Source organism: Nicotiana tabacum, chromosome 23 (genome assembly GCF_000715075.1).
Source record: "Nicotiana tabacum cultivar K326 chromosome 23, ASM71507v2, whole genome shotgun sequence".
NCBI classification, from domain to species: Eukaryota; Viridiplantae; Streptophyta; class Magnoliopsida; order Solanales; family Solanaceae; genus Nicotiana; species Nicotiana tabacum.
Window position 1 is genome coordinate 97740868 of NC_134102.1, and position 11625 is coordinate 97752492.

At 34.8% G+C, this 11625-nt stretch overlaps 1 protein-coding gene across 1 annotated transcript; it reads right to left on the reverse strand.

Moving 5' to 3' along the window:
* Positions 1-241: 241 nt before the first annotated feature.
* LOC107825757 (uncharacterized) lies at positions 242-6575 on the reverse strand. The gene is made up of 8 exons (XM_016652669.2): positions 6458-6575; positions 6174-6277; positions 5753-6071; positions 5527-5653; positions 4317-4697; positions 1531-1939; positions 556-633; positions 242-468 (listed from the first exon to the last, which is right to left on the reverse strand). The coding sequence occupies exons 5-8, from the start codon at positions 4667-4669 to the stop codon at positions 418-420; spliced, it is 891 nt and encodes a 296-aa protein (XP_016508155.1). The 5' UTR covers positions 4670-4697; positions 5527-5653; positions 5753-6071; positions 6174-6277; positions 6458-6575; the 3' UTR covers positions 242-417.
* Between the last annotated feature and the right edge of the window lie 5050 nt (positions 6576-11625).

Sequence of the window (11625 nt, forward strand, 5' to 3'; positions counted from 1 at the left end):
TTTTTTAAAATTATTAGCTTAAATTCTTTAAAATTGACATATTTTCAATCTCCAAATTTAAACTTTTCCGTTACTTTTTTGCAATTTTCAGTTTCTTACATTGTTTTCTTGGTTCGGAAAGATTGAAGAAACAAGGAAAAAGAAGCTTTAGGTCATGATTTTATTTATTTCCTATCTTTATCTTTTATATTTGTCGGAAGGAAAACTTGTAGGGAAACAAATTAAAATAGAGCGAAAATTATATATGGCTAAACATTTTTCTTCTTATAATTGATGCCAAGGCGAAAAACCATGAAGAAGTACATTGATCTTGAGGAATACCAAGAGCTCATATTTTCATTCACGTGGTTTTTTTCTTTTTTCGTTTTTGCCTTTTCCTTTTTTAACTCAATGAAACATTTCCAAACAGAAGAAAGTCTACTCCGAGTCAGATTCCATGTTTCCCATAGCTTTTAGCCCTCTTGGTCTCTGCAAAATTACGACGAAATATTCTATTATCCTAACCCCCAAAATTGAAATAGAAATGGAAATGGAAATTAATTTCATAAATGATACCTTCTTGGTTACTTTCTTCTCTCTAACTTCATATCGCTCCAAGGACAAATCACAAAGCCATGCCCCTGGACTTATCAGCTACATAATAATTGGAATACGAAGCTTATTAGTTGATTAATTAAATAATATTCCATAGCTTTTCAAACAAATTATACGTAATTACGCTTACTATTAACATGGGAAGGGAAGGAAACTACTCCTGGATCCGTAAGAGCTTAAAATTAAAACTTATAGGCATTATAATATGTTATTAATACTATTCAAATCATTTAAGATAATATGTCTAGAGTTGCTCCAAGTTTTTGTCCTCTTCCGAGTCAGTTTTAAATTAAACTAGTAATTTTTTTAACTAATACAAATTTTAAAAAATAATGTTATTCAAAGTTTTACCAAACATTCTCCAAAATTTTAGTGGTGCCCCAGTATACGCAGAAGAATCCGTGCCTAAAAGCTAACACGTGTCCCCCGAAAACCCCCACTTGCCGTCCTTATAGCTCTGTTTATACTTTTTTATCTTAGCTATTTATGTCCCCATGAGGAAGAAGCCAAAGCTACGCATCCATAAATATCGTAGCCCCACCAAATACCACTATCCAAAATACAATTCCTTTTTTTAAAAAACAATAATTAAGATACCACAATCGTACAGTCTTTTTTTTTAAAAACGTACAGTCCATTTGATTATTTCGAGAGACCTATTCAATATAAATCTGATTTAGTACAAAAATTTAATTAACAGCAAACCCCAAATTTTGTTTAATGGAATAATAACTTAGAATAGAAGTTTCTTTTTCTCAAAAATATTTTAATTTGTATTGGTTCAGATAGAGCTCAAAACATATCATTAACTCAAAATGTTACTATCATGACCCTATTACCAAAGTTTTATTTAGTAAAGTTAGGGGGAAAAAGTTAGGAACGAATAAAAATAAATAATGGAGTAACGGAGAAGAAAGGGGAAAAGCAAAAGCTTACATTGAGGGTGCGTTGAATGAATTTGGCTCTTTTCTTGGGTCGTTGAGGTAGCTTAGACCCTTTGATGGCCATGAAATCCTCCTCTTTCTCCTTGTTTGTTAAGCCGATCACAAACTTCGGTGGCCATACCATCGGAATCGCGTCGCTCCCCGATGAGGACCCACCTCCTCCGCCTTTCTTGCTATCGTGCGCTGTTTCCGACGATGCAGACCCACCCCCTGCACCGTGGTGGTGGTGGTTGTGGTTGTTACTAACATCATCATTATTGTTTGTCTTACTGTTTTGGTGGTGGTGGTGGTGGTTAACGTGCGCACTACCTCGCTTATCGTGCGCACCCACTTTGTCTGGAGAAGCCATCCCTCTTAACCCGATGCTCCTTTCTCTCATCGCAATTGTACTCTCTGAATTCCTGAGAATAACAAAAACCCAATTCGTCATATAACAATAAAAAAACAAAAAGTACTTTACCTTTTTTTTTGAATTGTTAAAATAATAAAAACTTTAGCAAATAAGTTTAATTACCAAAATAACCTTAGCGTTGGTCTAGATCTGAGATTCGTCAAAATGGGTGTTTTGGGAAGGTAGATGGGAACTATAAAGGAGAGAAAGAAGATGGACCTGTGAAAGTGAATCCAAAGAGAGAGAATATGAATAATGGGTATAGTAGTGGATTATTAGTCCCAGATTGGAAGAAAAAAATAAGTGAAAGAGGAAAAAGTAGGGTGTAATGGCAACGTAGGAGCCGTTCGATTGGAATTGTAGAGAAGGTTACGTGTCTTGATTACAAGATTGGAATAGTAATGGCTGTGGGATGGTATCAATTGTGAAGAAAAGGTGGACCCACATACCTAAGCCCCTTCTTGAGTATGACGATTTAAAAGTAGGAATTTCTTCAGCTTCACATGTTCTACAATCAATCCACCATTTGCCCATCCAATATCTCAACATATAAAATCAATTAATTTTTAAAATATATTTTCTTTTACTTAGTTCATTCTTCACCTATATTGTGGAAACGTTGAAACTATACCTTGGTGCATAACCTATACTATATTTTTAAATATATCCTATGACATGACAAGAAAGAGTAATTATGTCCCCAAAAACTTAAGCGGATAAGAGCAAATCACCTCCATTTTTTTATTTTTTTTTGGCATTCACTATATCTAATCTGGAGGAGAGTTATAGCCGAGAGAATTCAGACATTTTAAAGAATCCAATCTTATATGATCAACGCCCATCAAAACAAGAGCTAGAAACACAAAGAGAGACAATGTCAAGGTCAATTGATTTGATTATTCAACCCAAACAGAACCAATTATTTGACCAAAGAAAAAAAAAAGATCCAAATAGAGAGAGGTAACACAGGAGCTTAACTTCAAATACAGTTTATCTGCCAAATAATATATATTAAAGACCATATTTAATGTAGTAATCCACCTCATTCAAGCTATCGTGATGAATCAATGACATTAGCACTTGCGTTTCAATCATTTCATTCAAAACCCTTCCTCTTTTTAGAGCAACTCTGAAAACTGGTACTATCAAGCTTACAAAACGGGTTGTTGTATTATATATTATTAAGCTTACAAAACGTGAGCACTCACAATTAATTTCCAGCGAAGAAAAGCTCACCCATTATTACCCAGGCTCACGAGTCTAGTTGTATCACTGTATGTTTTCCGCACTAAAATTTATACTGCCTCCTTTTTCTTTTCTTCACCTCTCAACGTGAGAATAGAATTTCTTTATAACAATAATAATAACCTACCCTTCAAGCCGTACAATAAAACCAGCTCACATGTAGTGGTGATAAAAAACGTTAAACTAAGAGACCGTTTGGCCATACAATTTTTTTATTTTTTCTCGAAATCAATATTTGGTCATAATATTTTCAATTTTAGATGAATTTCAATTTTTTTTGAAAATTTAAAAAATTTCAAAAAGTTAATTTTCAAAATTTTCAATTCAGATCCTTTACAAAAATTCAAAACAGCCCAAAATGATATTCATGTCCAAATATAATTCTAATTTTCAAATATCATTTTCATTTGAAGAAAAAATTTATTATTTTTTGAAATTTTACAATTCTTATGTGCAAACGCCCACTAAGGCTATACCAACTTACAACAACTTAATATTTTATGAACCCCTATGTTGTCAATACCCTGTTCATGTCCACTTTTTTTTTTTTTTTTTTTTTGGTTTTGTGATTTTAACTTTTTCACATAATGAAAAGTGTGCTTCATATTTGTTTAAATTGACTAAGATTTTATGCTTTTCGGTACTGTAAGCTTTTTCCAAACTTATGACAAAATATTTGATATGCGTTTTACATATAAAGTATATATTTCTGAAAATTGTACTACTATAATCTTCTCTTTTATATATAAATAAATACTCTCTATTATTCGATTTCCTTTCTTTTTATAGTCTGTCATAAAAAGAACAAGAAAATATTATATTTAGAAATAATTTAAATTCAAACTTCAAATGTTATAGTCTAATTTGTAATACACCATCACAAATTTTAACAATCTTTAGTATTTTTTTTTTGTAAATTCCGTGCCCACCCAAACTGAGGGAGGGAGTAATTAATAAGGTTCCAATTTTTTTTTTTTAAAAATACAAAATTTAGATATACTAGAAAATGAAGAGAGAAAGAGCACTACACATTATATTACGATCCATTAATCTGCCGTTACTGACCTCACAGCACGCCGGAGCGTGTACAATCACGCGCTAAACAAGCATTTTCAGAAGGAAAAAAGGAGAAAAAAATTTACCTGAGATTCCGATGAGAAGGGGACGCTCCACGCTGCCGGAGATTCAAATAACCGTTACTATTGGCAGTGTTGGTGGTAGCGGGTTGATTGCCGGAGTCCTTGTTTAGATCAGATCTCACAACCCGTCGATCAACTCGAACCGGAGTTCTCTGAACCGCCACTGAATCGGCCGAGTCATTATTATTACTTTTATGACTAATATTCTTATTCTGTACCTTCATGCACCGAAGTCTTTTCCGGTTCCCCCACTGTAACACGAAATCAGACGACGTCGTAGCAGCAGCTGACTTCGTCTCTTTCTGATGGTTCTGAGCTGATCTCAGTAGTGATCCGTCTCTCGAATTTTTCTCCATCTCTGGTTTTTATATACACCACGCGCACCTGTAATATCCAATCAAACACAAAAATTAATTAACTCAGGTTAAACTTTTTCCATTACTATTAACCGCAGTTAACTTACCACTAATTATAGCAACAAAAAGAAGAAAAGTTTTTTTTTTTTTTTGGAAATTGGCAGAAAATAAATTCGTGATCAGAAAATTGAAAGTTATCCTATCTAAATTTAGGAAAAAATTGTGCAAATGCAGAAAGATAAAATTTATGAAATCCGATACAGCTCTGGTTAAATCGTACAAAACAAAAATAAGATACGTGAAAACTGCACTATCTGTGTGATAGCTGAGAAAATCTCAAGGAAAATTGGAGATTTTCTATCACTGAGCATCTGAAGGAAGGAAAATGGATGCTTTTTCATATCAAAATATATGAAGGCCAAACAAAGTGAAAGCAAAACTCCCTGTTTGAAGAAACAAAAAGATGTTCGGAGAAAACAACATTTCAGCAAATACTCTAAAAAGTTCTTCGACATTCCAGACATGGAGAAGAAAATCCTCTGAGTTGCAATGAAACCAAAAAAAAAAAGAACATATGATAATCAACATTTCACCCTTAGTTACAAAAAATTCTTGACAATTTTCAGAATCAGAGGAAAGGATTATTCCCAGAAAAAATGGAAACAGAACCCCACTGAGATTAGAGAAAACAGAGTTTACTGGAATTTTTTTATAGGACTGGTGAAAAAAGCTGAAGTTTTGGAGATGAAAATCAACAGAAACCGACAGAGGTAGCTCACAACCTCATGAAAATGGCACAATCGAAGGGAAAGAGGGCTAGCCAGCAAGAACAACATCGCATTAGCCGAAATCTTTACCTTTGTATAAAATGGTTTGTCCCTCTTTTTAGACTCCAAAAATGGAAATTGAAGCTCGTATGGAGCTATCGGCACTCGGAAGAGCGTCTCAAACAAGATTCTATGGCAATCAGGATCTGTCAACAGTCTGCTACAAGAAGAACAAAACGTAAGCTTTTGTCATTCAAAAACGCAAAATCAAACTCTTTAACTGAAACCGATTTTCACCGAAAACTGATATGCATGCCTTATCAGTTTTGATTTTGCCTCATAAAACCATCGATTGGCTGAGGAAATCTTTTCTTTCTTCGTCTGTGAGCTTCGTCAATGGCGAATTGAATCGGGTCCGCTACCAGATGAACTGATTTGAGAAGAACCTCGATTTTAATAGTTTTTAAACTCAATTTATCAGTCGAAAAATTAGAGATTCTTCAGTAAAAATGACGACATTTCAGCGTTTCATTCATCAGATTTCGAGTTCAATTCCGATCTTAAAATCCTTCAAAATGATCTCTATACTTCAGATTTCTTCCAACATCACAACAGAATCTCTCCGAATGCAGCGCCTGCCCAACAAAAATTACGAAAAAGCAAAATTTCATGTCAATTACCAAACTTTTTACCAGAGAAAACCCAATGAAAATCGAGTAACAGTTCAAATTACAGACCTTAGAGAAACATAATCCCGCGACACCAAATCTTCACAATTAGCTGAAGCATTCAAAACTCAAAATTCCTTCAGAAGAAAACCTCAAGCCTCTTCAGAATGTATCTACAGATCAAAAACAAGTACCGATATATATAAATTTTCCAGATTAAACTCATAGACAATAAACTACACATTCGAATTTACAAAGTTGTTCATCTCGTCTGCGGTTTATTTCGAAGAAAAGATTGAATTACAGAATTTTAGATCTTCACGCAATTAACAATTCAAGACATTTTCACTCACCATAATTTGGAGGAAATTTTCCGGAGAAATTTGAAAGAAAATTATTAGAGAAAAAATACAGAGAGAAAAAAAGTGCTCACTATCTTCTTCTCTCTCCCACTCTGTGATACAACAAAAATAGCCTCTCTGGCCTTTGAACCCATATTTTTATACAACCCCCGTTTCAACTTCAACACGCCGTTTAATCTCTGGCCGTCGATATGTTTATCGAACGGTGTAGAGATCTCCTCGTTTGAACCGTCAATTCGTTCCGTTACGGCGTTACTGTGCCCCACTTATACGCTGCATTTTCCTCGACGGCGTTAAGTTGATCGACGGAATCTTTATGAGACGTCAGTTTAATAATTTTAATTTCAATATTTTAATCATGGACCTTTCTCGCTAACCGGTTCAATGGCTCTTTAGTGTGATTGACCTAACCTTGGTGAGTTAAGTTAACTATGGTTAGCTTTATCTTAGTTTTGGCTGACTGGGAGGCCAAGACCAAGAGTCTGGACAAATTCTTTACCAAATTCAAAGGTTTCTCTCTTCTCATCTCTATTCTTCTCTTCTATTCGTCGTCGTCGATACGGTACGATATTTACATATTTTGATTCGATATTTTTTGTATTTAGTTTTTTAAAATACTATGCCAATAGTACCTAATTATATTTGGTATGATTCGATTTTTTTCCTTTCGATTTCGATTTACTCGGTACAATAACTTTGGTTTGTTCGATTTCAATATTAAATAGTGCATAAAGCCATAAATTGTAATATTCTTAATTAAAATACTCACAAATATAAAAATAAAAACGTTCTAAGCTCACATGACTATTGACAAAATCGTTGTCCAAAACCAGCAAGTATCAACTCACATAGAGAAAAAAAAAAGGTACATAAATGAATAAATTTAATCATTGAAAATGTCTTTTTACGTGCTTAGAACTAATTCCTGAAGTTAGAGAATACAACAAGGACTAATCCAACAGGTACAATTCAAGAAACACCCTAAAATCGTAAAAGTATTATGTTAAGATGCTTGACATCCTAGAGACTAAGAGTCAAAATCTGCAGTTTACCTTGTTTCTCCATTTTCTTAAAGAAGTACATGGGATTTACTGCCAGCCTCAACATGCATACTGTGAGCACGTAATTTTTGCCCGACTAAAATATTCCTACAAAATTCACAAATAGATTTTTTCTTAATTGTTTTAGGTTTTACAGAATTTGTAGGGATTTTCGGTTAATTGTTTCTTGCATTTATTTGCATATTTAACATTCTAAAAATCATAAGAAAAACACCAAAATGTCTAAAAGTATTTCATGCATAACACTTTAGGTTTAGTTGCATTTAGGATTTAATTACATAAGTTAATTGCATTATTAAACAGAAAATCATAAAATATGGGTCATTTTTGTATTTTTAGCTTTTAATCGCAAATTAAGTAATTCTTCCTTCATTAGTCTAAATTAATTAATGGTAAAATAGATAACTAGGTTTATTCCTACAAATTAGATTGATTTAACACTTAATTTAAGTTTTTGATTAATTAATTTTATTTAAAATCAAGAAAAAAGAAAAAGAGAAGGAAATTTGGTTTGGGTTTAAATCTGGGCCAAAACAATTTGGCCCAAACACTCACCTGAATTCCGCCAAGCCCAACCCCTCACCCGGTCCAGTCTCACAACTAAGTGCGAACGACGTCGTTTTGGACGGATCGATCTCGACCATTCAATCCATCGCCATCCAACGGACACAGTCCACTCTCACCCCCCATATAAAAAGCCTATTATGTGTTTCCCCTTTCCCAGAACCCTAAACCTAATTCCTAACCAAGCGGCGCCCACCCCCTTTTCTCTCCCTCCGTCGACCAAACTCGCTTGAACTCAAGCGAGTTCACTCTCCCTCCAACTCACGCACGTGGTTCCTTCACCCTCCCTCCTCCACGTCACCCGTCCCGTAACGACCTCTGACAGAAAGATTCTTCTCTCCCTTAGGCTTCACGCGCTTTTGGTATTGAGAACAATCTCGGATGAATGGTGGTCGTAGGATCTGAGAGATTCAAGATCCTAGACCTCCATTTGTCCGATTTGGTTCACAAGAAAGAGAATCGGATTTTCGCGGATTTTTCGGACGGAAAGAGGAATTTTGGGCATGACTTGAAGAAAGAAAAAAAGGGTATGAAAATTTCGGGTATATATAGGGATGTTAAGAGATTTGTGGGGGTGGGGTTTTTTTTTTTTGAACAAAAAAAAATTTCAGAGGAAAATCGGAAAGGAAAACTAGGGTTCTGAAAAAAAAAAGAAACAATGTTCTTTTCCTTTTGAGTGGTTCGTCTTCGTTCTTTTTATTTTATTTTATTTTTCTGGTTTAGTTTCAGAACAAAAATACAGAAAGAGAAGAAACACGGTTAGTGTTCGTCGGTTGATTTTTTTGATTACTGTCTAAAAATAAAAAAAATATTCCGTCTCTTCTTTTCACTCTGGATTTTGAGTTGAAAACTGGACTTCGACTGAGAAGTTTTTGAGCTCGCTGCTGCTCGAGAAGCTGCCTTTTGAAGTGCAGATTTCTCTTTGTCGTTGTTGAAGCTGTTGTATCTGCATAACTGAATTCTCTCTGATTTTTCTGACCTTTATTTGGTCCAATTTCAGCTGTGTTCTGCTCATAGGTATGTTCATACGTCTCTGTTACTTTGACTTGAAATCATCAATGAAGCTGGAGTTGTTTGTTGCTTTACGCTATTAGATCTGGTGTGCTTAAAGGCTAAATTAGTTTGAATCCTTTCCTCTGATCAACCTCTGCATTTCTCTACTAAGATGTTTGCTTGAAGATCTGAATCGCATTTTGTGTCCATGTTTAATTTTATGTATACATGTTAATTGATATAAGATTTATTTACACTAATTGCTCAGCTGTGATGTGTTTGTATCTGCGTTAAGAAGCTAAAATTTTGAGTTTGAGTTTATGCATCAATTACCATTATCCTTATACTGGTCCTAATTTGTAATGAATTTGAATTTTTCTGTTTGTTCATATGACCTTTTTTGCTATTGAGGGATAGAGAAAAAGAAACGGACAAACCCTATCTCTCCCTCTCACTCTTTCACTCTCACCTCTCTCAGACACCATACTCATGGACTCGCCTCACTATCTGCAATTTCATTTTCTTTAGATTTGAAATCAAGGATAGCTAAAAAAAACATAAGAACAACAGTTGAAAGTACTAAAAATGCCAAAAAATGTTAGTTTAGATCTGCAGGTTCAAAGAGCTGTTTGGTTTTCTGTTGATTTTGTTGGTTAATCCCTGGGTTTTTAAGAAAGATTAAACTCTCAAATCGGTGTCGACTGCTGCTGGACACGTTTGCTTCAAGTTACTGAGTTTCATTTCTATAATTTCAGACCTTTATTTGGTTGAGTTCATTCATTTTCTACTATTTAGGTATGTGGATTTTCATCTGTTATCCTTCATTTCGAGTTTGGAAATAAAACATTAGTTGTTCATATTCAGTGGGTGATTGATCTTTTAGATCTGGTCTGTTTAGTTTCCAAATCTGCCTAAGTTTCCTTCTTTGATGAATATCTGATGATGTAATACATGTTTCAATTAAATGTCAAAATTGTTAAGTAATGGTTGATTAAATTGATACGGTTTGTTGACAGAACCCGCTTCCTAAAAGCAGTGATTCATGCTTAAGATGAACTTACAGGATTAAACTCATTCCAAGTGGTTTCTGTTTTGAGCTGTATGATTAATGATAGTTGCCTCCTTGTGAATTGTGAATCTGCTAGGGAAATAGAAAGACATAAGTTGTAATTGCTTCTGTAGCTAGTTAGAACGTGAAGTTTGAATTACTTATTTGGTTATTGTGATGGGTTTGTTTCATCTACAGAGTTATTCATAAGTGTTAAGAACAAAATAAAAGGGATTGGGTTCCAAAATGTTTAGTGCTCATCCGTCAGGAATAGGCCATTAGTATCGTTAATTGAAAGAATGCAATTTTTGTTAATCCAAATAGTTAAAATTATACATCTTCTCCACAACCAATCCAATATTCATGACTCTTGATCTTACAATATTCTCAAACCTTAGAAAAAAAAAGGAAATAAATAATTCATGAACAATCGTAGTGTGCTTTAGGTGCGATTAATAATAAATCATCGTGACTATGGGTACGGTTCCCGTGACATAGTCATGATACGCAAATCCCAATTCGAGTGTGTGTTTCACGTGACTCGACTATAACTTCAAATGTTAATAATAAAATCAACACGTTGTAAATCGCGGGTACGTTTCACGTGGCGCGATTCGCAATGTGTACAAAAATCAATGAGTGCGCGATATCGCGACTTATTCAAATAAATTCCATAAATAATTAAAAGCGGTTAAAAAGCTAAAATGCACAATAGGTTATAAATATGTATTAATCAGATAATTAGGCCGATTATTGATAGTTGATCGACCGTGCTAAAACCACGAAATTCGGGAGTGGCTCACACCTTCTCCCGGGTTAATAGAATTTCTTACCCGGTCTTCTGTGTTCGCGGACCATAAATAGAGTCAAATTTCCTCGATTTGGGATTTAAAATAAACCGGTGACTTGGGACACCATAAATTATCCCAAGTGGCGACTCTGATTTAATAAATAATCCCATTTCGAATATTGTCACTTTAATTGAAAAAACTCCCTTATCCCCTATCCCCCTCGGGAAAAAGGAGGTGTGACAGCTCTGGCGACTCTGCTGGGGATCGAACCCAGAATCTCTGGTTCAGGGTTCAGAATTCGAGCTTAGAATAACTGTTATACTTGGCTTTTGTCTATTATCTGATTTTTACGGTTTGAACCTAATGTGCTAAATGCCGCTTTTTACCGCTTTGATATTGTTTGAACTGTATATAAATTGCTACGAAACCTTCCTTCTCTCTGAGTCTTCTAAATCTTCTAGGGAGCGTGCGCTTCGCGTGGCTTCTTTTCTGTTAGAGTCATATCCTAATTTTAGAACGAGGTTCGGACAAGTTGCAAAGCCGGTGAAGCTTCTGTATTCCTGGTACGCTGCCCCCCCTCCCGGCTCGAGTTGTCCGCTCGGGTAAGCCAGGTCTAGAACAATACACCCAGGATTTAAAACTTAGAATAACACAGCCTCATGCCGGATCCCTAGTAGGCACGTTTGCTTGCATCACGTGCAT